This window comes from Thunnus maccoyii, chromosome 9 (assembly GCF_910596095.1).
Source record: "Thunnus maccoyii chromosome 9, fThuMac1.1, whole genome shotgun sequence".
NCBI classification, from domain to species: Eukaryota; Metazoa; Chordata; class Actinopteri; order Scombriformes; family Scombridae; genus Thunnus; species Thunnus maccoyii.
Genome location: NC_056541.1, coordinates 10769619 through 10797344, shown reverse-complemented (window position 1 = coordinate 10797344; position 27726 = coordinate 10769619). Strand labels below are relative to the sequence as shown.

Below are 27726 nucleotides of genomic sequence, written 5' to 3'. Positions count from 1 at the left end.
CAGTGAGCTCATTCTGGCAGTAATGTTGCAGAGAAGTCTGGTGTTATAGTTGACTATAGAGCTTTAGTTGGTCAGGATCTTTCTAACCTAAAAGTCTGCTAATGCCTATTAATGAATACAGCTTTTATTCAATTCAATCATGTTTAATTGCTCTTTCTTAATCTAAATATTTCAGAATTCTGCACATTATTAAAGTGGACAGTAGATGCTGAATATTTCTGCTGAGACTCCAAGAGGAACATTAGCTGCTGCTGCATACAGTGGAAAATGTAACACTGACCAAAGGCTGCTAAAGTTTTTCACTTTACCCAAGTAGCTTTTCAGCTTTTCACTGCAGTGTAGGTTGCAGCATATGTTTATTGTGACATTTAACAAACAGATCTAGCACAGTACTGAGTAATGTGGGCTGCTGAGGTCAGCATGCCAAAGCAGGTGATGTTTACTCTAAAAATCAAACAGCCCCACAGGATCTGGCAGCTGGTGCAACAATGAAGTCACAGAAATACGAAAGGGAGGAATTATGTGTCCCTGTTGAAAAGAGGGAAAAAGATGGTGTGTTGTTTAATTAACTTCACCAAATGTGAGTGAGCAGATCTTTAGTAAACACACACCTACATAGACAATATGTAATGGAGCTTTTTGTGTTTGCACAGCAAAAGGGAAGGAAATAAAGGAAGCAGAAGAGTAACTACTCAAGAAATGACAGAGAAGAAACAAAAATCCTCTCAACGGAACCGACCCCTGTCTCTCCCCTCAGAAGCCGAAATTATTTTCAGCTGCTCGTGACTGGAGGGATTTACTTTAAACCCTAAACTGCTCCAGTTCCTGCTTGGCACCATCACTTGCACCGGGTAGCCTCATAAAATACCAAGGGTGCCCTGAAACAAAAAACACTGACACATCACTGTCCAGCCCCTCCACCCCATCCCTTATCCCAAACAGTGAGCAGGTGGGCTCACTCAGTCCCATTCAAGTGCATGCACTGCACTGTATGCTGCTTCTCCCTGTAGTCTGTGAGTGTCAAAGTGTTAACAGCATCTCTCATCAGCTGAGATCTTCACTGAAACTATGCTAGCCAGTTGCCTAAGTACTCCTTGCAGCCTGCAGAATCCTTTGCTGCAGGTGAGGCTCGCAGCTCTTGCCATGAGACCTGAAAGGTATAGTCACCCCAACCACAGATATAGATCTTGGGCCCCAGTCGCTGGTTTCAGTGCCAGGTGTTTAGTTTGGAGCTGGACCGCAGGCCTGTGGTTACTGACTGCTTGCACTGTAACCCTACAAGTCCCACAAGCAACTGTTCTCTTGCCACTGTCCGCCTGCATGGGCACTGTTGACAGCTTTGGCAGAGAGACTACAGACCAGATGCATACTAAATGTTGAAGCATGTATGATGATTACTCATTGCACTGATTATCCTTACTGTACTTTATGGGCTTTATTTTTTGTACAAAGTTTATTTCTGAATTTTTCTTAATGCAACTTTGACAATTCACTGTATAAACATTCTGATAACATTCAAAGGGTATACAACTTAAACTATGCAAGGAAAATAAACAAATAAATAAAAATACACAAATAATGTTAAGTAATCATAGTTAAAACAATAAATACATTTAAAATTAATTAATTAATTTTATACACCCTATTATCTAGGGTACTGTAACAATCACAAGAGAGACATAAAAATGTGAACACTAAAACATATCAGGAATCTTTCCAATGCTTCATTTCCAACACTCCTAGTTACACACAAATATACATACATATATACCAAAGACTTCACTCAGCCATAAAGTTATCAGAGCCTAAAGCACAACTAAGGAAAGGTTGCCATATCAATCTCATCTTGTCAGCTGACTGCCTAACAGTTCACCTAATCTTATTCAATAGAATACAATACAACATATCTTTAATCCATTGTGCAAATGTTTGAGGATTGCAGTCTTTCCATCTGATCAAAATTTGCCACCTGGCCACCAGTGTGGCAAAAGACACAAGACATTTATTGTTATTTAAAATAAGATTTTGTGCAAACCAAATAAAGCAAGGAAGGCTGATGGTTCTAAGGATTTATCAGTAGTTTTGGGAAGCATATCAAATAGCCTATTGATTGCCAAACATTAGATAATTTAGGAACAATCCCAAAACATGTGAATTAGAGTGGCTTGTTTCTGCTTGCAACGGTCACATGTGGGGTCTATATTGGATGTGTCTTATGTCTAGTTTAAACACATAAAATCTCTGTGCAGTTATTGCTGCTTATTTGTAAGCTACAAATGACACTGTCTGAGACAACTCGTTTCAACAAGCGGAAAGAAAAAACACAAGATTCTGCTGTCGGAATATATCAGTGTAACATCCAACGGAAGTAAACAGCACAGGAGCTAATCAAGTTACTTGCTTGGTGTCCTGTGCTTGGAAGAAGTCTCTCAGCAGGACAGTAATACATCTCACTTGTTATTAAGCAACAATGTCTTCAGTTGAGTGTTTGAGAGAGTTAATGAACGAGCGACTAACTGCTGCTGCTGAAGAAATATTCCGAGTTTTTCAGGCAACTATCGTCCAGTACGAGGAAGAGATCAATCGTCAGCGCAGACTGCTGGATATCGTTTGGAAACCAGAAATAAAGTTACACCGAATAGGTTTGTATAAGCATAATTATATTTAAAAAAACAAACAGGTGAACAAAACGGAAGAAACTCACGATATGTAAAACTGAGAACTAGAATTGAACATTAAACTGTCGAAGTAGCTCTAAAAGATGGAGGGAATTCAGACGGAAGAACTTAATTCGCTTTTTTATTACACCCACATAAAAAATAAACAATATGGTGAACAACAGCATTGCTGGAGACAGTGTGGGCAGCTGAATGCTTATCACTCACATATTTTCTGGTTATGTATGAAAATACAAACGTTCTGGGACAGGATTATTCAGACTCTTCCCAGGGACCCCCGGATTGTGTACCTGGGATTGATATCCGGTGACATAATCCAAAAGAAGCACATCTATCTCTTCAAACTCCTGGTACTTGGATGTATCAGGGCTATTACAAGGAGCAGGTTGAGACGTGACCCTCCAAGACTAGGACAGTGGTTGGACATTATAGTGCAGTGTTTTTACAAGTTACAATTTCATTTAGCAGACGCTTTTATCCAAAGTGATGTACAACTGAGAGTTGATACAGCACAAGCAAGGATCTAGTCAGGAGAGAACAATATGAGTAAGTGCCATAATGCTAAGTTTGAGTCGATTGAAGATTGAAATGGACTCTGCAGATCAGATGGAGCTTGGTAACTTGTTTCACCACCGGGGAACTACAGAAGAGAGGAGTCAGGCTAGCGACTTAGGACCCTGTTGTGGTGGTTGTACCAGGAGCCTTTCACTGGCAGAGCGTAGTGAGCAGGAGGGAGTGTAGACCTGAATGAGGGGGTGGGAGGTAGGTGGGAGCTGTTTTTATTCTTGGTCGTGGGTCACTGCTGCCCTGCATGTTTTAGATGTTTCTCCTTTCCAACATACCTGATTCAAATGATCAGTTAGTCATCAGGTGAATTATGCTCATATAAGTTCCCAATGATTTAAATACAGACAGACTTTATTTATTTGTGTCCCCCCCACTCACACCCCCGAACACTAAGATCCCAGTAGTTTAAATGCATCCTTATGTGCTCAGATGTCTGGTTTTCTATCATCACATTAGTAACCTACTTCTTGTATCCCTTTGTCCTTCCAGAGCTTCTACAGCAGCATGTCTGTGAGGAAGAGGAGGTTCTCACTGACCAGCAGCTCTGTAACCAGGAGAAGAACTCCAGTCTGGACCAAGAGGACCCAGAGCCTCCACAGATTAAAGAGGAACAGGCTGAACTGTGCACCAGTCTGGAGGGAGCACAGCTGGTGCTGAAGCAGGAGACTGAAACCTTTATGTTGACTCCTACTTGTAAGGAAAGTGACAACAGTGAAGATCAGACAGAGGACTCTGATGAAATTCAGAATGCAGCAGAGAAAGAGCATGTTGTCAGCATGTTACTTAATAGCTCAGTGGTACCAGAACCAAGCAGTGATGACCAACTCCTCTCTCACAACTCTCATGTAGTTGAGAGCCAAGATCACAAAGGAAGCAAACATGGAGACTCAGGATCAACTGGGAATGCAGAGACAAAACCCAAGAAGAGACATCAAAACACATCAAAGACTCACAGTTATATTTATACAGGGAAAAAGTCTTTAAAAAACAATACTTGTGGGAAAGCTTTTAAGTGCAAGTCCTATTTGAACAAACACCTGAGAGTCCATGCAGGTGAGAAGTCGTATAACTGTGAAACCTGTGGAAAAGGATTTGGTCGAATGTCAGACCTCAAAAAGCACATGAGAATCCACACAGGTGAGAAGCCGTACCCATGTAACACCTGTGAGAAAAGATTCTCTCGGCGGGATATATTACAAACACATATGAGAGTCCACACAGGTGAGAAGCCGTACCCATGTAACACCTGTGAGAAAAGATTCTCTGAACTGGGCAACTTAAAACGACATATGAGAACACACACAGGTGAGAAGCCATACTCATGTAACACTTGTGAGAAAAGATTCTCTCTGCCGGGCACCTTAAAAGCACATATGAAAGTCCACACAGGTGAGAAGCCGTACCCATGTAACACTTGCGAGAAAAGATTCCCTGAGCCGGGCGCATTAAAAGTGCATATGAGAAGCCACACAGGTGAGAGGCCATATCCTTGTAACACTTGTGAGAAAAGATTCTCTAAGAAGGGCAAATTAAAAATGCACATGAGAATCCACACAGGTGAGTAGCCGTACCCATGTAACACTTGTGAGAAAGATTCTCTGAGCTGGGCAACTTAAAACTGCATATGAAAGCCCACACAGGTGAGAAACCGTACCCATGTAACACTTGGGAGAAAAGATTCCCTGAGCTGGGCGCATTATAAGTGCATATGAGAATCCACACAGGTGAGAAGCCATACCCATATAACGCTTGTGAGAAAAGATTCTCTCTGCCGGGCAACTTAAAACTGCATATGAAAGTCCACACAGGTGAGAATTGGAATATGAGAAAGGTTTGTAAAATGGGAGAGGAAAACAATACTGTCTTCCTTACTCAGAAATAAAAATATTAGTTCAGAAAAGTTCAAAAAACAGCTGTCCTCCTACAGCTTTTTCCAGGTTTAAGATGACACACACAAATTATAGATGATATACTACATGGTGTAGTCAACACATTTTATTACCAATTGTAGTAGTCATGAATGGATTAATTGTCAATTTGGAATGAATTGCAAATTAGTAATTTTGTTTGGTTTATATTTTGGGTTATTTTAGTTTATTTATTATTGCACAATCAGGATGATTGATAATCAGGTCACATGGATATGGATGGTGATATCCTATCGTTAATAGAAGCACCTGTTCACCTGCATGGCAGCTAGTAAGAAAGAGAGAGAGGGTGAGTAGGTCGCCGTATGTTTTGTTGTCCGTTGTTTTACATCTGATCGCTGTGATTATTTTGAGTATATTTTGTACATGTTATAATAAGTTGATCTTTTTCATTAATAAAAGTTATTAAAGTTATTTTTTGATCTCAGCTAATCTTTTTTAGTAGCATGTCAGACAAACAGTAAAGAAGGCCCAACCTCAGCTTCTCAGCGACTTTTACTTTGTTTCCAGTAGTTGCTATTCCAATAAAATATTTTTGTCATGATGGCTTTTCAGACTGATACTTGTAATTGAATTGATTGGATGATTAGGAATATAAAAGTGACATTAAGTCTTAGTAATATATACAATAAATGCCTAAACAAACATAGACAGCAAAATGCTTTGTTTCTGATCTCATGTATTTATTTTGATATTACCTTGCTTCATGTGATGATAATATTCAGTAAGTATACCAGATTCATAGATAGATAGATATATAGATGACTTTATTAATCTCAAAGAGAAATCAAAGTGTTACAGCAGCCACTACACATAAATCAAAATACAAAAATGAGTTAGATCAAAGAAAAAAATACAGTTAAATGCAAATTATATGCAATAACTTAATATACTAACTCAAATATAAAAATAAACATATACAGACAATACTTTAAAGAGTATCAAAATATGAATCTGAAATATAACATGTGATGGATAATGTAATAAAATAAAAAGTCCAGGTGAGCAGTGTGTCTTCACTGTCAGAGGAGTCCCCTCTACCGACACAGAGGAGAGTCATTGTACAGACTGATGGCACTTGGTAGGAATGACTTCCTGTAGTGTTCTTTGTCACAGCGGAGCTGAAGAAGTCTCTGACTGAAAGTGCTCCGCTGTTTGACAAGCAGGTCACAGAGGGGATATGTGATGTTCTCCATTATGTTTCACAGTTTGTGCAGCATCCTCCTCTCCACAACTGGCTCCAGTGTATCCAGAGGAGTCTCCAGCACAGAACCAGCCTTCCTGATCAGTTAGTTCAGTTTGTTAGTGTCCCTGGCTCTGATGTTGCTGCCCCGGCAGACAGCAGCGCAAAATATTGCACTCGCCACAACAGATTGGTAGAAGATTTGCAACATCTTATTGCACACATTAAATGATCTAAGCTTCCTCAAGAAGAAGGGTCTGCTCTGTCCCTTCCTGTAGACACCCTCTGTGTTGCATTTTCAGTCCAGTCTGTTGTCAAGGTGGACTCCAAAGTATCTGTGTCCCTCCACCACCTCCACCTCCATCTCCTGTCCAAGAATGGAAATAGTATTTATCCTAGCACTGGTCCTCCTAAAAACAACAACCATCTCCTTGGACTTGACCACAACAAATCCTAAAGCTATAAGCAAATTATGTGAGGTTTTTTTAGGTCATTGACTCCTTGAGAAACAACACACCATTTTGTGTGAGTGATGAACTGCACAGGCCTATAGGTCAACATGTAAGGCTGCTATCTATTACTCTGGTTGGCATGCTGCCTTAAATCAAGGAGTCTCCACTGCAGAAAAAGGCTGAAGCTAATATGTAACTATGCTGATTAACAAAAAACAAAAAAACCCAGCTGTGAAATAAATGTACAATACAAAAGTATTACAATTATTTGTGCAACTCAAAATCAAAAACTGCACAAAATAGATCAATTCAAGGTCAAGTACCTTAAACCTTGATGTAATTACTTTTCTTATGTCTGTGTTATGAGTTCGTATGTCTAGTTTAAAGACATAAAACCTCTATGCTGTTACTGCTGCTTATTTATAAGCCACAAGTGACACTGAGACAACCCGTTTCAACAAGCGGAACGAAGTAATACAAGATTCTGTTGTCGAAACTTAACAGTGTAACATTCAGCGGAAGTAAACAACACAGGAGCTAGTCACGTTGGTTGCTTGGTGCCTTGTGCTTGGAAGAAGTCTCTCAGCAGGACAATGAGATATCTCACTTGTAATTAAGCAACAATGTCTTCAGTTGAGTGTTTGAGAGAGTTAATCAACGAGCGACTAACTGCTGCTGCTGAAGAAATATTCGGAGTTTTTCAAAAAACTATCGTCGAGTACGAGGAAGAGATCGATCGTCAACGCAGACTGCTGGATATCGTTTGGAAACCTGAAATAAAGTTACACAGAATAGGTTTGTAAAACTTAAATTATTGTAATATAAAACATAGGAATCAGCGTTATAACACTGATTATAGGGATCAACGGTTTGATTATTATGAAATGATCATGAATCATTAATGGTTATTGTGTAATGTGTGTCAATGGTTTATTGAATATTTACAAAGCATTAGCGAATTAATTATTAACCATTGCTTAAGCCATTGATTAATGCTTATAAACCCTTTATAAAGGGTGCCTTATCAGAAAGTGGGACAACTTTTTTTTTTTTTTTTACCCTTTCCCCTTTTCGTCCCTCCAGAGCTCCCACAGCAGCATGTCTGTGTGGAGGAGGAGGATCTCACTGACCAGCAGCTCTGTAACCAGGAGAGAAACTCCAGTTTGGACCAAGAGGACCCAGAGCCTCCACAGATTAAAGAGGAACAAGATGAACTCTGCACCAGTCTGGAGGGAGAGCAGCTGGTGCTGAAGCAGGAAACTGAAACCTTTATGTTGACTCCTACTTGTGAGGAAAGTGACAACGGTGAAGATCAGACGGAGGACTCTGATGAAATTCAGAGTGCAGCAGAGAAAGAGCATGTTGTGAGCATGTTAGTTAAAAGCTCAGTGGTACCAGAACCAAACAGTGACAACCAGCTCCTCTCTCACAACACTCATGTAGCTGAGAGCCAAGATCACAAAGGAGGCAAACAAGGAGACTCAGGATCAACTGGGAATGCAGAGACAGAACCCAAGAAGAGCCATCATAAAAGTAAAAGTCACAGTAATAATGTACATAACACTACCATGTCAAAGATTCAGCTGAATATCCACAAAGGTAAAAGGGTTTTGAAGTGTGACTCTTGTGGAAAAGCTTTTAAGTATATTTCCCTATTAAATAGACACCTGACAATCCACACAGGTGAGAAGCCGTATTCATGTAACTCTTGTGAAAAAAGATTCTCATTGTTGGGCGCATTAAAAGAGCATATGAGAGTCCACACAGGTGAGAAGCCGTACCCCTGTAACACTTGTGGGAGAAGATTTAATCAAATGATGAAAATGAAAAGGCACATGAGAACACACACAGGGGAGAAGCTGTACCCATGTAACACCTGTGTGAAAAGATTCTCTCACCTGAGCGCATTGAAAGTGCATATGAGAATCCACACAGGTGAGAAGCCGTACCCATGTAACACTTGTGAGAAAATGTTTTCTGATCTGGGCGCACTAAAACGCCATATGAGAGTCCACACAGGTGAGAAGCCGTACCCATGTAACACTTGTGAAAAAAGATTCTCTGAGCTGGGCGCACTAAAACGGCATATGAGAATCCACACAGGTGAGAAGCCGTACACATGTAACACTTGTGAGAAAATATTCTCTGAACTGGGCGCACTAAAACGGCATATGAGAGTCCACACAGGTGAGAAGCCGTACACATGTAACACTTGTGAGAAAAGATTCTCTCAACTGGGTATATTACAAACACACATGAGAGTCCACACAGGTGAGAAGCCGTACCCATGTAACACTTGTGAGAAAAGATTCTCTCAGCTGGGTGCATTAAACCTACATATGAGAGTCCACACAGGTGAGAAGCCGTACAATTGCAAAACTTGTGGAAAAGATTTCACACGTGGAGATCATTTGAAGATCCACATGAGAACACACAGGAAAAGATTGTCAGATGTCTGACTTGAAAAGACACATTAGAATTCTCCAGATGAGAAGCCGTATCATTGGAAAACATGAGGGAGAGCTTTGTGTTGACTTGACAATCTACATGAGAACCTGCTGCAACACAGAGAAGATTCTGTCATGTGTGAAGTGGAAAAGCATATAAGATTACCACACATGCCTGTAGCCTTGTATGTGTGAAACATTGCAGAGGATTCAGTTATAATACAATCACATAATGGCAGCACATGTTGACAAAAATCAAATAAACAGGACAAACAATTGAGCTGAAACTCCTGTAGGCAAGTGTTCACCAACATCTTTATAAATGAATGTAAAATATTCTCCATGAAGAAGAGTTCAGAATATCTTCATGTAAGCTGTACATTGTCAACAGTGCTATCAAGTGTATTTGAACTACAACCTGTTTTTTTTTTTTTTTGTTACTGTAACTACTAATTTTACTAGAGTCTTCTTGTCTGCAGTGTTTGTTTTTTTTTAATTTTATAATTTTAATGTATTTTCCTACTGGTTTAATCTGAGAAAAAATGTTAATCGTTTGCTGCTTTAGTGATGACGCACAAATTACAGATGATGTTTTGATGTTGAGATTCTTTTTGTTTTTGTTTTCAATCTTATAATTTGTTTGTATTTTTTTCCCAGTTTAAGTGACATCAAACCTGCAGCCTATAGCAGCATAACTAGGTGATGGTCCAAGGCAAGCCCAAGTTGGCCCTAACTACAAGCTTTATCAAAAAGGAAGGTTTAAGTCTACTCTTAAATGTAGGGAGGGTGTCTGCCTCCATTCTGGGAGTTTAATGTTCTAGTGGAGTAATAGGGTACTATGAGCTCTTTAACATATGATGGTGCCTGATCATTTATAGGTGACGAGAAGGATTTTATGTCTAATCTGGATTTCACAGGGAGCCAGTGCAGAGAAGCTTATATGGAAGAAATATGATCTCTTTTACTAGTTCTTGTCAATACACATGCAACAGTATTCTGGACCAGCTGGAGAGTCTTTTAACAGTTGTTGAAGCAGTCTGATAATAAGGAATTGCAGAGGAGAGTCATTGTATAGACTGATGGCACTTGGCAGGAATGACTTCCTGTAGTGTTTTTTGTCACAGTGGAGCTGAAGAAGTCTCTGACTGAAAGTGCTCCACTGTTTGACAAGCAGGTCACAGAGGGGATATGTGATGTTCTCCATTATGTTTCACAGTTTGTGCAGCATCCTCCTCTCCACAACTGGCTCCAGTGTATCCAGAGGAGTACCCAGCACAGAGCCAGCCTTCCTGATCAGTTAGTTCAGTTTGTTAGTGTCCCTGGCTCTGATGCTGCTGCCCCGGCAGACAGCAGTGCAGAATATTGCACTCGCCACAACAGACTGGTTGAAGAGTTGCAATATCTTACTGCACACATTAAAGGATCTAAGCTTCCTCAAGAAGTAGAATCTGCTCTGTCCCTTCCTGTAGACAGCCAATGTGTTGCATTTTCAGTCCGGTTTGTTGTTGAAGTGGACTCCAAGGTATCTGTATCCCTCCACCACCTCCACCACCTCTCCAAGAATGGAAACGGTGTTTAACCCTGGTCCTCTTAAAATCTACAACCATCTCCTTGTTCTTGACCACAACAAATCCTAAAGCTATGAGCAAATTCTGTTTGTTTTGTTTTAAACAGAGCTGTGAAATAAATGTCCAATACAAAGTGTTACATTTCTTTGAGCAATTGATTTCAAAACTGCACAAAATGGATAAATTCAAGTGCAAGTACCTCAAACCTCTATGTAATGAATTTTCTCATGTCCGAGTTATGAGTTCTTATGTCTAGTTTAAACACATAAAACCTCTGTGCAGTTACTGCTGCTTATTTAAGCCACAAATGACACCGAGACAACTCGTTTCAACAAGCGAAACGAAAAACCACAAGATTCCGCTGTCGGAATTTAACAGTGTAACATCCAGCGGAAGTAAACAACACAGGAGCTAGTCACGTTAGTTGCCCGGAGTCCTGTGCGTGGAAAAAGTCTCTCAGTAGGACAGTAATACATCTCACTTGTAATTAAACAACTATGTCTGCAGTTGAGTGTTTGAGAGAGTTAATGAACGAGCGACTAACTGCTGCTGCTGAAGAAATATTCGGAGTTTTTCAGAAAACTATCGTCGAGTACGAGAAAGAGATCGATCGTCAGAGCAGACTGCTGGATATCGTTTGGAAACCTGAAATAAAGTTACAGAGAATAGGTTTGTACAAGCAGAATTATTCTTAAAAAACAAACATGTGAACAAAACGGAGGAAATTCAAGATATGTAAAACTGAAATGGGAACTAGAATTGAACATTAAACTGTCGAAGTAGCTGTAAAAGATGGAGGGAATCCAGATGGAAGAACTTCATTCGCTTTTTTATTACACCCCACATCAAAAATAAGCCACATTCTCATTCAACATTCTGGGACAGGGTTATTCAGACTCTTCCCAGGGACCCCCGGATTTTGTAGCTGTGATTGATGCTTGGTGACATAACTCAAGAGAAGGACATCTATCTCTTCAAAATCCTGATACTTGGATGTATAAGGGCTATTACAAGGAGCTGGTTGAGATGTGACCCTCCAAGACCAGGACAGTGGCTGGACATTGTGATTCAGTGTTTTTATAATTTACAATCTCATTTATCAGATACTTTTATTCAAAGTGATGTACAACTGAGAGTTGATACAACATGAGCAAGGATCTAGTCAGGAGAGAACAATATGAGTAAGTGCCATAATGCTAAGTTTGAGTCCGATAGGACGTAGGTGCCAAGAGGAAGGGGCAATGCATAGAGTGCATAAAATGCACAGAAGCAGATTTTTTTCCAGTCCATCAAGTGCAAAGGTGATGGCGAAAGAGCTGAGCCTTTAGTCTTTTTTTCAAAGATTTAGAGGGACTCTGCGGATCGGATGGAGATTGGTAACTTGTTTCACCACCGGGGAACTACAGAAGAGAGGAGTCTGGCTAGCGATTTAGGACCCTGTTGTGGTGGTAATACCAGGAACCTTTCATTGGCAGAGCGTAGTGAGCGGGAGGGAGTGTAGACCTGAATGAGGGAGTTCAGGTAGGTGGGAGCTGTTTTTTATTCCTGGTCTTGGGGCACCGCTGGCCTACATGCTTTAGACGTTTCTCCTTTCCAACACACCTGATTCAAATGATCAGTTTTTCATCAGGTGAATTATGCTCATATAAGTTCCCAATGATTTAAATACAGACAGACTTTATTTATTTGTGTCCCCTCCACACACACCCCCATATGTTAAGATCCCAGTAGTTTAAATGCATCCTTATGTGCTCAGATGTCTGGTTTTCTATCATCACATTAGTAACCTACTTCTTGTGTCCCTTTGTCCTTCCAGAACTTCTACAGCAGCATGTCTGTGAGGAAGAGGAGGTTCTCGCTGACCAGCAGCTCTGTAACCAGGAGAGGAACTCTAGTCTGGACCAAGAGGACCCAGAGCCTCCACAAATTAAAGAGGAACAGGATGGACTGTGCACCAGTCTGGAGGGAGCACAGCTGGTGCTGAAGCAGGAGACTGAAACCTTTATGTGGACTCCTACTTGTGAGGAAAGTGACAACAGTGAAGATCAGACGGAGGACTCTGATGAACCTGAGAGTGAAGCAGAGAAAGAGCATGTTGTCAGCATGTTAGTTAAAAGCTCAGTGGTACCAGAACCAAACAGTATCGACCAGCTCCTCTCTCACAACTCTCATGTAGCTGAGAGCCAAGATCACAAAGGAGGCAAACAAGGAGACTCAGGATCAACTGGGAATGCAGAGATAAAACCCAAGAAGACACATCGTAAAAGTAAAAGTCACAGTAACAATGTACATAACACTACCATGTCACAGATTCAGCTGAATAGCCACAAAGGTAAAAGGGTTTTTAAGTGTGACTATTGTGGAAAAGCTTTTGAGTATATTTCCCAATTGAATAGACACCTGACAATGCACACAGGTGAGAAGCTGTACCCATGTAACACCTGTGTGAAAAGATTCTCTCACCTGAGGGCATTGAAAGTGCATTTGAGAATCCACACAGGTGAGAAGCCGTACCCATGTAACACTTGTGAGAAAAGATTCTCTCGGCAGGATATATTACAAACACATATGAGAGTCCACACAGGTGAGAAGCCGTACCCATGTAACACTTGTGAGAAAAGATTCCCTAAAACTAGTGCATTAAAAGCGCATATGAGAGTCCACACAGGTGAGAAGCCGTACCCATGTAACACTTGTGAGAAAAGATTCCCTAAAACTAGTGCATTAAAAGCGCATATGAGAGTCCACACGGGTGAGAAGCCGTACCCATGTAACACCTGTGAGAAAAGATTCTCTGAGCTGGGCAACTTAAAACGACATATGAGAACACACACAGGCGAGAAGCCGTACACATGTAACACTTGTGAGAAAATATTCTCTGAACTGAGCGCACTAAAACAGCATATGAGAGTCCACACAGGTGAGAAGCCGTACACATGTAACACTTGTGAGAAAAGATTCCCTAAAACTAGTGCATTAAAAGCGCATATGAGAGTCCACACAGGTGAGAAGCCGTACCCATGTAACACTTGTGAGAAAAGATTCTCTCAGCTGGGTGCATTAAACCTACATATGAGGGTCCACACAGGTGAGAAGCCGTACAGTTGCAAAACTTGTGGAAAAGATTTCCCACGTGGAGATCATTTGAAGATCCACATGAGAGCACACAGTAGGAAAAGATTGTCAGATGTCAGACTTGAAAAGACACATTAGAATTCTCCAGATGAGAAGCCGTATTATTGGAAAACATGAGGGAGAGCTTTGTGTTGACTTGACAATCTACATGAGAACCTGCTGCAACACAGAGAAGATTCTGTCATGTGTGAAGTGGAAAAGCATATAAGAATACCACACATGCCTGTAGCCTTGTATGTGTGAAACATTGCAGTTATAATACAATCACATAATGGCAGCACATGTTGACAAAAATCAAATAAACAGGACAAACAATTGAGCTGAAACTCCTGTATGCAAGTGTTCACCAACATCTTTATAAATGAATGTAAAATATTCTCCATGAAGAAGAGTTCAGAATATCTTCATGTAAGCTGTACATTGTCAACAGTGCTATCAAGTGTATTCGAACTACAACCTGTTTTTTGTTTTTTTTTCTTCATGTTACTGTAACTACTAATTTTACTGTTCACTCCAGCATTTCATTGACAAATTTGGATGCAGTATAGTTTCATATTGGGCCTCTAAGTTGTCATTTAGTCAACTAGAGTCTTCTTGTCTGCAGTGTTTTTTTTTTTTAATTTTATCATTTTAATGTATTTTCCTCCCAGTTTAACCTGAGAAAAAATGTTAATTGTTTGCTGCTGTAGTGATGACGCACAAATTACAGATGATGTTTTGATGTTGAGATTCTTTTTGTTTTTGTTTTCAATCTTATAATTTGTTTGTATTTGTTTCCCAGTTTAACTTGAGATAAAATGTTTGTTGTTTTCTGCTTTAGCGATGAAACACAAATTGTAGATGATGTACGACACGGTTTAGTAAACACAATTTATTAACAATAAAATATGTAACAGACATTCCTTTACAATATATGAAAAAGTCCCGCACTCCAGCTGTGTTAATAGTAATAAATGCCTAAACAAATGTAGACAACAAAATGTTTTGGATCTGATCTCATGCAGTTATTTTAATATTACTTTGCTTCATGAGGTGATAATAATAAATATACCAGATTCATAGATAGATAGATGGACTGGGGGACCAAAAGTCAGAGACCACATTGAAAATCTCTAATATCTAAACCACTTGTTAGTATGACTTTTATCTGACCCTATGTACTTTACTGATTTTGGGTGTTGGACATGTGACATAAACATTTCATAGTCTGCATGTCACCTTATGCAATATGGTATAGCCCTTCTGGGGGGCCTTTTAGATACAAGCAATGGGTCCATGGTCAAGATTGGAGCTGTTCCAGATGTGGTATGTTATGATACATAATATGTTGTAAGGTAGCTGTCAACCACTTGATGGATGGCTCCCAACTGAATTAATGCCCATGGAGAAGCTATGGTATTCATGTGATAAGATACAGATGTGTAACCCTATATAAGCTATGCACCGACAGTGGTACGGTGCCCAGACCATCTTTTTACATGGAATGGACCCGATGGCCATCGTCTAATAAACGTCTTCAAAATAAGAACTTTGCCAGCTCTTCCTTTGAACGATACATCATCACACATCCTTCCTTTCACCACTTCTCAGGGGGGGAAACAAGGCCAAATTCTTGGGGTGGGCTAAGAAATACCAGCATTTCACAGTGGATGACAGTCCTATTTCCTGATGAATCCAAGTTTGAGACTTATGGCAATAACAGAAGGGTGTATGAAAGGAGATGAACAGGAGAGCGAATGATACCGCAGTGTATCAAACCCACAGTTAAACATGGTGGTGGGAATATTCAAGTCTGGGGGTGTTTTGCCTACTCTGGAGTTGGACACCTGCACTGAAATGACTCCACCCTGACCAAGGAGAAGAACCACTCCATTCTTCGGAGACATGCTCCAAGCTCTGATTTGCATCTTTGTGGTGAAAGGATTCATACTGCAGCAGGATAATGACCCCAAACACACCTCAAACCTCTCGGCAACTATTTTTTTGTGTTAGATAGTTGCCTACATTTATCAGCAAAAATCAGTTACGGAACAGAGCCACAGAAGAACTTGATGTGTGACACTATGGATGCTGAGCAACTGGATTATTGATTTATTGAGCCACATGCTGCATCCTGGGTTTCCCCCAAGCAGCCAGCCAGACAGCATCACATAATGAATGGTGGTGTGAAGGGAGAGCTCAGTGCATCATGGGAAGTCCCCCAGCAGTATAGGCCTATAGCAGCGTAACTAGGTGATGGTCCAAGGCAAGCCCAAGTTGGCCCTAACTACAAGCTTTATCAAAAAGGAAAGTTTTAAGTGTACTCTTAAATGTAGGGAGGGTGTCTGCCTCCATTCTGGGAGTTTAATGTTCTAGTGGAGTAATAGGGTACTATGAGCTCTTTAAGATATGATGGTGCCTGATCATTTATAGGTGATGAGAAGGGTTTTATGTCTAATCTGGATTTCACAGGGAGCCAGTGCAGAGAAGCTAATATGGAAGAAATATGATCTCTTTTACTAGTTCTTGTCAGTACACATGCAACAGTATTCTGGACCAGCTGGAGAGTCTTTAAACAGTTGTTGAGGCAGTCTGATAATAAGGCATTGCAGAGGAGAGTCATTGTATAGACTGATGGCACTTGGTAGGAATGACTTCCTGTAGTGTTTTTTGTCACAGTGGAGCTGAAGAAGTCTCTGAATGAAAGTACTCCGCTGTTTGACAAGCAGGTCACAGAGGGGATATGTGATGTTCTCCATTATGTTTCACAGTTTGTGCAGCATCCTCCTCTCCACAACTGGCTCCAGTGTATCCAGAGGAGTCCCCAGCACAGAACCAGCCTTCCTGATCAGTTAGTTCAGTTTGTTAGTGTCCCTGGCTCTGATGCTGCTGCCCCAGCAGACAGCAGTGCAGAATATTGCACTCGCCACAACAGACTGGTTGAAGATTTGCAACATCTTACTGCACACATTAAAGGATCTAAGCTTCCTCAAGAAGTAGAATCTGCTCTGCCCCTTCCTGTACACAGCCAATGTGTTGCATTTTCAGTCCGGTTTGTTGTTGAAGTGGACTCCAAGGTATCTGTATCCCTCCACCACCTCCACCACCTCTCCAAGAATGGAAACGGTGTTTAACCTCGGTCCTCTTAAAATCTACAACGTTCTCCTTGGTCTTGACCACAACAAATTCTAAAGGTATGGGCAAATTCTGTTTGTTTTGTTTTAAACAGAGCTGTGAAATAAATGTCCAATACAAAGTTTTACATTTCTTTGAGCAATGGATATCAAAACTGCACAAAATGGATAAATTCAAGTGCAAGTACCTCAAACCTTTATGTAATGAATTTTCTCATGTCTGAGTTATGAGTTCTTATGTCTAGTTTAAACACATAAAACCTCTGTGCAGTTACTGCTGCTTATTTAAGCCACAAATGACACTGAGACATCTCGTTTCAACAAGCGGAACGAAAAACCACAAGATTCCGCTGTCGGAATTTAACAGTGTAACATCCAGCGGAAGTAAACAACACAGAGGCTAGTCACGTCAGCTGCTTGGTACTGTGCTTGGCAAAAGTCTCTCAGCAGGACAGTAATACATCTCACTTGTAATTAAACAACAATGTCTTCAGTTGAGTGTCTGAGAGAGTTAATGAACGAGCGACTAACTGCTGCTGCTGAAGAAATATTCCGAGTTTTTCAGAAAACTATCGTCGAGTACGAGAAAGAGATCGATCGTCAGAGCAGACTGCTGGATATCGTTTGGAAACCTGAAATAAAGTTACAGAGAATAGGTTTGTACAAGCAGAATTATCCTTAAAAACAAACATGTGAACAAAACGGAAGAAATTCAAGATATGTAAAACTGAAATGGGAACTAGAATTGAACATTAAACTGTCGAAGTAGCTGTAAAAGATGGAGGGAATCCAGATGGAAGAACTTCATTCGCTTTTTTAATACACCCCACATAAAAAATAAACAATTGGATGAATAAGCAACGCTGGAGACAGTGTGGGCAGATAAATGCTTATCACTCACATATTTTCTGGTTATGTATGAAAATACAAACATTCTGGGACAGGGTTATTCAGACTCTTCCCAGGGACCCCCGGATTTTGTAGCTGTGATTGATGCTTGATGACATAACTCAAGAGAAGGACATCTATCTCTTCAAAATCCTGATACTTGGATGTATAAGGGCTATTACTAGGAGCTGGTTGAGATGTCCCTCCAAGACCAGGACAGTGGCTGGACATTGTGGTGCAGTGTTTTAATAATTTACAATCTCATTTAGCAGACACTTTTATCTAAAGTGCCGTACAACAGAGAGTTGATACAACATGAGCAAGGATCTAGTCAGGAGAGAACAATATGAGTAAGTGCCATAATGCTAAGTTTGAGTCCGATAGGACGTAGGTGCCAAGAGGAAGGGGCAATGCATAGAGTGCATAAAATGCATAGAAGCAGATTTTTTCCAGTCCATCAAGTGCAAAGGTGATGGCGAAAGAGCTGAGTCTTTAGTCTTTTTTTAAAGATTGAGAGGGACTCTGCGGATTGGACGGAATATGGTAACTCGTTTCACCACCGGGGAACTACAGAAGAGAGGAGTCTAGCTAGCGATTTAGGGCCCTGTTGTGGTGGTAATACCAGGAACCTTTCATTGGCCGAGCGTAGTAAGCGGGAGGGAGTGTAGACCTGAATGAGGGAGTTCAGGTAGGTGGGAGCTGTTTTTTATTCCTGGTCTTGGGGCACCGCTGGCCTACATGCTTTAGATGTTTCTCCTTTCCAACACACCTGATTCAAATGATCAGTTTGTCATCAGGTGAATTATACTCATATAAGTTCCCAATGATTTAAATACAGACAGACTTTATTTATTTGTGTCCCCTCCACACACACCCCCATATGTTAAGATCCCAGTAGTTTAAATGCATCTTTATTTGCTCAGATGTCTGGTTTTCTATCATCACATTAGTAACCTACTTCTTGTGTCCCTTTTTCCTTCCAGAACTTCTACAGCAGCATGTCTGTAAGGAGGAGGAGGTTCTCGCTGACCAGCAGCTCTGTAACCAGGAGAGGAACTCTAGTCTGGACCAAGAGGACCCAGAGCCTCCACAAATTAAAGAGGAACAGGATGAACTGTGCACTAGTCTGGAGGGAGAGCAGCTGGTGCTGAAGCAGGAAACTGAAACCTTTATGTTGACTCCTGCTTGTGAGGAAAGTGACAACAGTGAAGATCAGACTCTGGACTTGAGTCCTGATGAACCTGAGAGTGAAGCAGAGAAAGAGCATGTTGTCAGCATGTTAGTTAAAAGCTCAGTGGTACCAGAAACAAACAGTGATGATCAGCTCCTCTCTCACAACTCTCATGTAGCTGAGAGCCAAGATCACAAAGGAGGCAAACATGGAGACTCAGGATCAACTGAGAGTGCAGAAATAAAACCCAAGAAGATACATCATAAAAGAAAAAGTCACAGTAACAATGTACATAACACTACCATGTCACAGATTCAGCTGAATAGCCACAAAGGTAAAGGGGTTTTTAAGTGTGACTATTGTGGAAAAGCTTTTAAGTATATTTCCCAATTGAATAGACACCTGACAATCCACACAGGTGAGAAGCCGTATTCATGTAACTCTTGTGAAAAAAGATTCTCATTGCTGGGCACATTAAAAGAGCATATGAGAGTCCACACAGGTGAGAAGCTGTACCCATGTAACACCTGTGTGAAAAGATTCTCTCACCTGAGGGCATTGAAAGTGCATTTGAGAATCCACACAGGTGAGAAGCCGTACCCATGTAACACCTGTGAAAAAAGATTCTCTGAGCTGGGCGCACTAAAACGGCATATGAGAGTCCACACAGGTGAGAAGCCGTACCCATGTAACACTTGTGAGAAAATGTTCTCTGATCTGAGCGCACTAAAACGACATATGAGAGTCCACACAGGTGAGAAACCGTACCCATGTAACACTTGTGAAAAAAGATTCACTGAGCTTGGCGCACTAAAACGGCATATGAGAGTCCACACAGGTGAGAAGCCGTACACATGTAACACTTGTGAGAAAAGCTTCGCTGATATGTGCGCATTAAAACGACATATGAGAGTCTACACAGGTAAGAAGCTCGTCTCTCACAACTCTCATGTAGTTGAGAGCCAAGATCACAAAGGAAGCAAACATGAAGACTCAGGATCAACTGGAAATGCAGAGACAAAACCCAAGAAGAGACATCAAAACACGTCAAAGACTCACAGTTATATTTATACAGGGAAAAAGTCTTTAAAAAACAATACTTGTGGGAAAGCTTTTAAGTGCAAGTCCTATTTGAACAAACACCTGACAGTCCATGCAAGTGAGAAGTCGTATAACTGTGAAACCTGTGGAAAAGGATTCAGTCGAATGTCAGACTTCAAAAAGCACATGAGAATCCACACAGGAGAGAAGCCGTACCCATGTAACACTTGTGAGAAAAGATTCTCTCGGCGGGATATATTACAAACACATATGAGAGTCCACACAGGTGAGAAGCCGTACCCATGTAACACCTGTGAGAAAAGATTCTCTGAGCTGGGCAACTTAAAACGACATATGAGAACACACACAGGCAAGAAGCCATACTCATGTAACACTTGTGAGAAAAGATTCTCTGAACTGGGCACATTAAAACAGCATATGAGAGTCCACACAGGTGAGAAGCCGTACAGTTGCAAAACTTGTGGAAAAGATTTCACACGTGGAGATCATTTGAAGATCCACATGAGAACACACAGTGGGAAAAGATTGTCAGATGTCAGACTTGAAAAGACACATTAGAATTCTCCAGATGAGAAGCCATATCATTGGAAAACATGAGGGAGAGCTTTGTGTTGACTTGACAATCTACATGAGAACCTGCTGCAACACAGAGAAGATTCTGTCATGTGTGAAGTGGAGAAGCATATAAGATTACCACACATGCCTGTAGCCTTGTATGTGTGAAACATTGCAGAGGATTCAGTTATAATACAATCACATAATGGCAGCACATGTTGACAAAAAATAAACAGGACAAACAATTGAGCTGAAACTCCTGTATGCAAGTGTTCACCAACATCTTTATAAATGAATGTAAAATATTCTCCATGAAGAAGAGTTCAGAATATCTTCATGTAAGCTGTACATTGTCAACAGTGTCTTTTTGTCTGCAGTTTATTTTTAAATTTTATAATTCTAATGTGTTTTCCTCCCGGTTTAACCTGAGAAAAAATGTTAATGTTAATTGTCAACAGTGCTATCAAGTGTATTCAAACTACAACCTGTTATTTGTTTTTTTTTCTTCATGTTACTGTAACTCCTAATTTTACTGTTCACTCCAGCATTTCATTGACAAATTTGGATGTGGTATAGTTTCATATTGGGCCTCTAAGTTGTTAAGTTTATGTTTAATTTAGTCAACTAGAGTCTTCTTGTCTGCAGTGTTTTTTTTTTTTAATTTTATCATTTTAATGTATTTTCCTCCCGGTTTAACCTGAGAAAAAATGTTAATTGTTTGCTGCTGTAGTGATGACGCACAAATTACAGATGATGTTTTGATGTTGAGATTCTTTTTGTTTTTGTTTTCAATCTTATAATTTGTTTGTATTTGTTTCTCAGTTTAACTTGAGATAAAATGTTTGTTGTTTTCTTCTTTAGCGATGAAACACAAATTGTAGATGATGTACGACATGGTTTAGTAAACACAATTTATTAACAATAAAATATTTTTTCATGAGGTCTTTTCAGACTGATATTTGTATTTTAATTGATTGGATGATTTGAAAAACTAAAAGTGACCTGCAGTGCAGAACTTTTGTCTCCCTCTTTTGGCAGTGAGGGCAATTACACAAACATTTGACATCATTGCTGACACCTGGCGCTTTTAAAGTGAGACGGTCCCACCCTGGCAACACAATAAGGTTGTGGTGCACTGAAGACAGTCCACCCCAGTCGACAGTTGCAAACCAAGTATTACTGGTTGACATAAAACGCATCACTACCGTTGCGGTTTCTACGAAATACAAGGAGATTTACCCGGTAGTGGTGGGCTTGTCAGCATTGTGTGAATTTGTTTGCCAAGGGCATGAATGTAACAGACATTCATTTACAATATATGAAAAAGTCCCGCACTCCAGCTGTGTTAACAGTAATAAATGCCTAAACAAACGTAGACAACAAAATGTTTTGGATCTGATCTCATGCAGTTATTTTAATATTACTTTGCTTCATGAGGTGATAATAATAAATATACCAGATTCATAGATTCATAGATAGATAGATAGATAGACTGGGAGACCAAAAGTCAGAGACCACATTGAAAATATCTAATATTTTCACATTAACCTGGAAATAATCAGAAAGTTTGAGGATTTAGAAACATTTAAAAACACAAGAAAAAAGTATTTAAGATTCTGCATTATAGTCAGCAATCAAATTTTAGCAAATTTGTGGCATTGACCAGCTTTACCCTTTTGTACCAAAGGTCAAATTTCCTTGAACTGTGTTTCTTCCATTGAAACATGCATTCAGATGACACTCGTGGATTTGATCTACTCATCAGAAGCTTGTTTAAGTAACTCAACCTGCAACCAGTGTTCACCTGTTTAATTACAGCTGTGCCTCAAGTTTCCAGCAGATCATCGCTTACTTAGTAGCATTGTGATAGTGGGAAACATGGCATTAGAAATAAGTGAAAGTGTCAGAAGTCAAATCGTTATTCTAAGAAAAGAGGGGCTTTCTCAGCATCAAATCGTGGCTAGACTAAAGGTTCGAAAGCACAATCAGATAGACCATAAAATGCATCAAGCTTAGTTCCCTGAGAGCCAATGTGTTGCATTTTCAGTCCAGTTTGTTGTTGAAGTGGACTCCAAGGTATCTGTATCCCTCCACCACCTCCACCGCCTCTCCAAGAATGGAAATGGTGTTTAACCCTGGTCCTCTTAAAATCTACAACCATCTCCTTGGTCTTGACCACAACAAATTCTAAAGCTATGAGCAAATTCTGTTTTTTTTTTTTAGGCCATTGGCTCCTTAAGAAACAACACATAGTTTTGTGTGTGTCCCTCAAGTTATAGTGATGAACTGCACAGGTCTATAGGTCAATATGTAAAGCTGCTATCTTTTTCTCTGGTTAGTATACTGCCTAAAATCAAGAAGTCTCCACTGCAGACTGAAGCTACTATGTAACTATGTTAATTAACAAAAACAAAACAGAACAAAACAAAAAAAACAGAGCTGTGAAATAAATGTCCAATACAAAGTAATTTATTTGAGCAATGGATATCAAAACTGCACAAAATGGATAAATTAAAGTGCAAGTACCTCAAACCTTTATGTAATGAATTTTCTCATGTCCGAGTTACGAGTTCTTATGTCTAGTTTAAACACATAAACCCTCTGTGCAGTTACTGCTGCTTATATATAAGCCACAAATGACACTGAGACATCTCGTTTCAACAAGCGGAACGAAAAACCACAAGATTCCGCTGTCGGAACTTAAGAGTGTAACATCCAGCGGAAGTAAACAACACAGGAGCTAGTCACGTTAGTTGCCTGGAGTCCTGTGCGGGGAAGAAGTCTCCCAAGCAGGACAGTAATACATCTCACTTGTAATTAAACAACTATGTCTTCAGTTGAGTGTTTGAGAGAGTTAATGAACGAGCGACTAACTGCTGCTGCTGAAGAAATATTCCGAGTTTTTCAGAAAACTATCGTCGAGTACGAGGAAGTGATCGATCGTCAGAGCAGACTGCTGGATATCGTTTGGAAACCTGAAATAAAGTTACAGAGAATAGGTTTGTACAAGCAGAATTATCCTTAAAAAACAAACACGTGAACAAAATGGAAGAAATTCAAGATGTGCAAAACTGAAATGGGAACTAGAATTGAACATTAAACTGTCGAAGTAGCTCTAAAAGATGGAGGGAATCCAGATGGAAGAACTTCATTCGCTTTTTTATTACACCCACATCAAAAATAAGCCACATTCTCATTCAACATTCTGGGACAGGGTTATTCAGACTCTTCTCAGGGACCCCCGGATTTTGTAGCTGTGATTGATGCTTGGTGACATAACTCAAGAGAAGGACATCTATCTCTTCAAAATCCTGATACTTGGATGTATCAGGGCTATTACAAGGAGCTGGTTGAGATGTGACCCTCCAAGACCAGGACAGTGGCTGGACATTGTGGTTCAGTGTTTTTACAATTTACAATCTCATTTAGCAGACACTTTTATCCAAAGTGCCGTACAACAGAGAGTTGATAGAACATGAGCAAGGATCTAGTCAGGAGAGAACAATAAGAGTAAGTGCCATAATGCTAAGTTTGAGTCCGATAGGACGTAGGTGCCAAGAGGAAGGGGCAATGCATAGAGTGCATAAAATGCATAGAAGCAGATTTTTTTCAAGCCCATCAAGTGCAAAGGTGATGGTGAAAGAGCTGAGTCTTTAGTATTTTTTTAAAGATTGAGAGGGACTCTGCGGATCAGATGGAGATTGGTAACTTGTTTCACCACCGGGGAACTACAGAAGAGAGGAGTCTGGCTAGTGATTTAGGGCCCTGTTGTGGTGGTTGTACCAGGAACCTTTCATTGGTAGAGCGTAGTGAGCAGGAGGGAGTGTCGACCTGAATGAGGGAGTTCAGGTAGGTGGGAGCTGTTTTTTATTCCTGGTCTTGGGGCACCGCTGGCCTACATGCTTTAGACGTTTCTCCTTTCCAACACACCTGATTCAAATGATCAGTTTGTCATCAGGTGAATTATACTCATATAAGTTCCAAATGATTTAAATACAGACAGACTTTATTTATTTGTGTCCTTCCCACACACACCCCCGAACACTAAGATTCCAGTAGTTTAAATGCATCCTTATGTGCTCAGATGTCTGGTTTTCTATCATCACACCAGTAACCTACTTCTTGTGTCCCTTTGTCCTTCCAGAACTTTTACAGCAGAATGTCTGTAAGGAGGAGGAGGTTCTCACTGACCAGCAGCTCTGTAACCAGGAGAGGAACTCCAGTTTGGACCAAGAGGACCCAGAGCCTCCACAAATTAAAGAGGAACAGGAGGAACTCTGCACCAGTCTGGAGGGAGAACAGCTGGTGCTGAAGCAGGAGACTGAAACCTTTATGTTGACTCCAACTTGTAAGGAAAGTGACAACGGTGAAGATCAGACGGAGGACTCTGATGAAATTCAGAGTGCAGCAGAGAAAGAGCATGTTGTCAGCATGTTAGTTAAAAGCTCAGTGGTACCAGAACCAAACAGTATCGACCAGCTCCTCTCTCACAACTCTCATGTAGTTCAGAGCCAAGATCACAAAGGAGGCAAACAAGGAGACTCAGGATCACCTGGGAATGCAGAGATAAAACCCAAGAAGAGACATCAAAACACATCAAAGATTCACAGTTATATTTATACAGGGAAAAAGTCTTTAAAAAACAATACTTGTGGGAAAGCTTTTAAGTGCAAGTCCTATTTGAACAAACACCCGAGAGTCCATGCAGGTGAGAAGTCGTATAACTGTGAAACCTGTGGAAAAGGATTCAGTCGAATGTCAGACTTCAAAAAGCACATGAGAATCCACACAGGTGAGAAGCCGTACCCATGTAACACCTGTGAGAAAAGATTCTCTCGGCGGGATATATTACAAACACATATGAGAGTCCACACAGGTGAGAAGCCGTACCCATGTAACACCTGTGAGAAAAGATTCTCTGAGTTGGGCAACTTAAAACGACATATGAGAACACACACACGCAAGAAGCCATACACATGTAACACTTGTGAGAAAAGATTCTCTCTGCCGGGCACCTTAAAAGCGCATATGAAAGGACAGGAAAGTGACAACAGTGAAGATCAGATGGAGGACTCTGATGAAACTCAGAGTGCAGCAGAGAAAGAGCATGTTGTAAGCATGTTAGTTAAAAGCTCAGTGGTACCAGAACCAAACAGTGATGACCAACTCCTCTCTCTCAACTCTCATGTAGCTGAGAGCCAAGGTCACAAGGGAGGCAAATATGGAGACTCAGGATCAACTGGGAATACAGAGACAGAACCCAAGAAGAGACATCACAGGAGAAAAAATCCCACTAACAATGAAGACAACTCTACCACATCAAAGATTCACAGTAATATTTATACAGGGAAAAAGTCTTTAAAATGCAACACTTGTGAAAAAAGATTCACTCAGCGGAGCGCATTGCAACTGCATATGAAAGTCCACACAGGGGAGAAGCTGTACCCATGTAGTACTTGTGGGAAAGCTTTTCAGTGCAAGTCCAATTTGAACAAAAATCTGAGAGTCCACGCAGGTGAGAAGGTGTACCCATGTAACACTTGCGGGAAAATATTCTCTCTGCCGAGCACATTAAGAGTTCATATGAGAATCCACACAGGTGAGAAGCCGTACTCATGTAACACTTGTGAAAAAAGATTCTCTCAACTGGGTAACTTAAAACTGCATATGAGAGTCCACACAGGTGAGAAGCCGTACCCATGTAACACTTGTGAGAAAAGATTCTCTGAGCGGGGCAAATTAAAAGTGCATATGAGAATCCACACAGGTGAGAAGCCGTACAGTTGCAAAACTTGTGGAAAAGATTTCACACGTGGAGATCATTTGAAGATCCACATGAGAACACACAGTAGGAAAAGATTGTCAGATGTCAGACTTGAAAAGACACATTAGAATTCTCCAGATGAGAAGCCGTATCATTGGAAAACATGAGGGAGAGCTTTGTGTTGACTTGACAATCTACATGAGAACCTGCTGCAACACAGAGAAGATTCTGTCATGTGTGAAGTGGAGAAGCATATAAGATTACCACACATGCCTGTAGCCTTGTATGTGTGAAACATTGCAGTTATAATACAATCACATAATGGCAGCACATGTTGACAAAAATCAAATAAACAGGACAAACAATTGAGCTGAAACTCCTGTATGCAAGTGTTCACCAACATCTTTATAAATGAATGTAAAATATTCTCCATGAAGAAGAGTTCAGAATATCTTCATGTAAGCTGTACATTGTCAACAGTGTCTTTTTGTCTGCAGTGTTTTTTTTTAAATTTTATAATTTTAATGTATTTTCCTACTGGTTCAATCTGAGAAAAAATGTTAATTGTTTGCTGCTGTAGTGATGACGCACAAATTACAGATGATGTTTTGATGTTGAGATTCTTTTTGTTTTTGTTTTCAATCTTATAATTTGTTTGTATTTTTTCCCAGTTTAACTTGAGATAAAATGTTTGTTGTTTGCTGCTTTAGAGATGAAACACAATTTGTAGATGATGTACGACAGGCCAATGGCTCCTCAAGAAACAACACATGATTTTTGTGTATGTCCCTCTAGTTATAGTGATGAACTGCACAGGTCTATAGGTCAACATGGAAAGCTGCTATCTTTTACTCTGGTTAGTATACTGCCTTAAATCAAGAAGTCTCCACTGCAGAAAAGGACTGAAGCTACTATGTAACTATGTTAATCAACAAAAACAAAAGAAAATAAAACAGAACAAACAACAACAAAATAAGAGCTGTGAAATAAATGTCCAATACAAAATGTTGCATTTCTTTGAGTAATTGATATCAAAACTGCACAAAATGGATAAATTCAAGTGCAAGTACCTCGAACCTTTATGAATGAATTTTCTCATGTCCGAGTTACGAGTTCTTATGTCTAGTTTAAACACATAAAACCTCTGTGCAGTTACTGCTGCTTATATATAAGCCACAAATGACACTGAGACGTCTCGTTACAACAAGCGGAACG

At 40.3% G+C, this 27726-nt stretch overlaps 4 protein-coding genes across 7 annotated transcripts in view; all 4 read left to right on the top strand.

Annotated features, from left to right (window-relative positions):
* LOC121903960 (zinc finger protein 436-like) overlaps window positions 1–14685 on the top strand; it is a 49858-nt gene extending 35173 nt beyond the window's left edge. The window contains exons 3-4 of one of the 4 annotated variants that reach the window (XM_042421410.1): window positions 3735–4432; window positions 13374–14685. In XM_042421410.1, coding sequence (XP_042277344.1) covers window positions 3735–4432; window positions 13374–14036 — 1361 coding nt within the window. In that variant the 3' untranslated portion in view covers window positions 14037–14685. Of the gene's footprint in view, window positions 1–3734; window positions 4433–12639 lie in introns of all 4 variants that reach the window. The other 3 variants (XM_042421412.1, XM_042421411.1, XM_042421409.1) reach the window with 3 other exon arrangements.
* Window positions 14686–17458: 2773 nt separating this feature from the next.
* The window catches only part of LOC121903799 (myb-like protein V), a 17858-nt gene continuing 7590 nt past the window's right edge, over window positions 17459–27726 (top strand). Inside the window, exons 1-2 of the mRNA XM_042421182.1 lie at window positions 17459–17727; window positions 18943–19338. Coding sequence (XP_042277116.1) covers window positions 17556–17727; window positions 18943–19338 — 568 coding nt within the window. The 5' untranslated portion in view covers window positions 17459–17555. The remainder of the gene's footprint in view (window positions 17728–18942; window positions 19339–27726) is intronic.
* On the top strand, window positions 19346–20906 carry LOC121903973 (zinc finger protein 658B-like). The gene has a single exon (XM_042421434.1). It carries the CDS (start codon window positions 19434–19436, stop codon window positions 20748–20750), a length of 1317 nt encoding a protein of 438 aa, XP_042277368.1. The 5' UTR covers window positions 19346–19433; the 3' UTR covers window positions 20751–20906.
* Window positions 23533–26855, top strand: LOC121903965 (zinc finger protein 583-like). Its single transcript, XM_042421423.1, has 2 exons — window positions 23533–23746; window positions 24892–26855. Exons 1-2 carry the CDS (start codon window positions 23575–23577, stop codon window positions 26637–26639), a joined length of 1920 nt encoding a protein of 639 aa, XP_042277357.1. The 5' UTR covers window positions 23533–23574; the 3' UTR covers window positions 26640–26855.

Bases quoted from the DNA above. Each gene is read 5' to 3' on its own strand.
- LOC121903973 (XM_042421434.1), top strand. From the start codon at position 19,434: ATGTCACAGATTCAGCTGAATAGCCACAAAGGTAAAGGGGTTTTTAAG.
- LOC121903965 (XM_042421423.1), top strand. From the start codon at position 23,575: ATGTCTTCAGTTGAGTGTTTGAGAGAGTTAATGAACGAGCGACTAACT. The intron at 23,747-24,891 runs GTTTGTACAAGC...TTGTCCTTCCAG, and splicing joins AATAAAGTTACAGAGAATAG to AACTTTTACAGCAGAATGTC.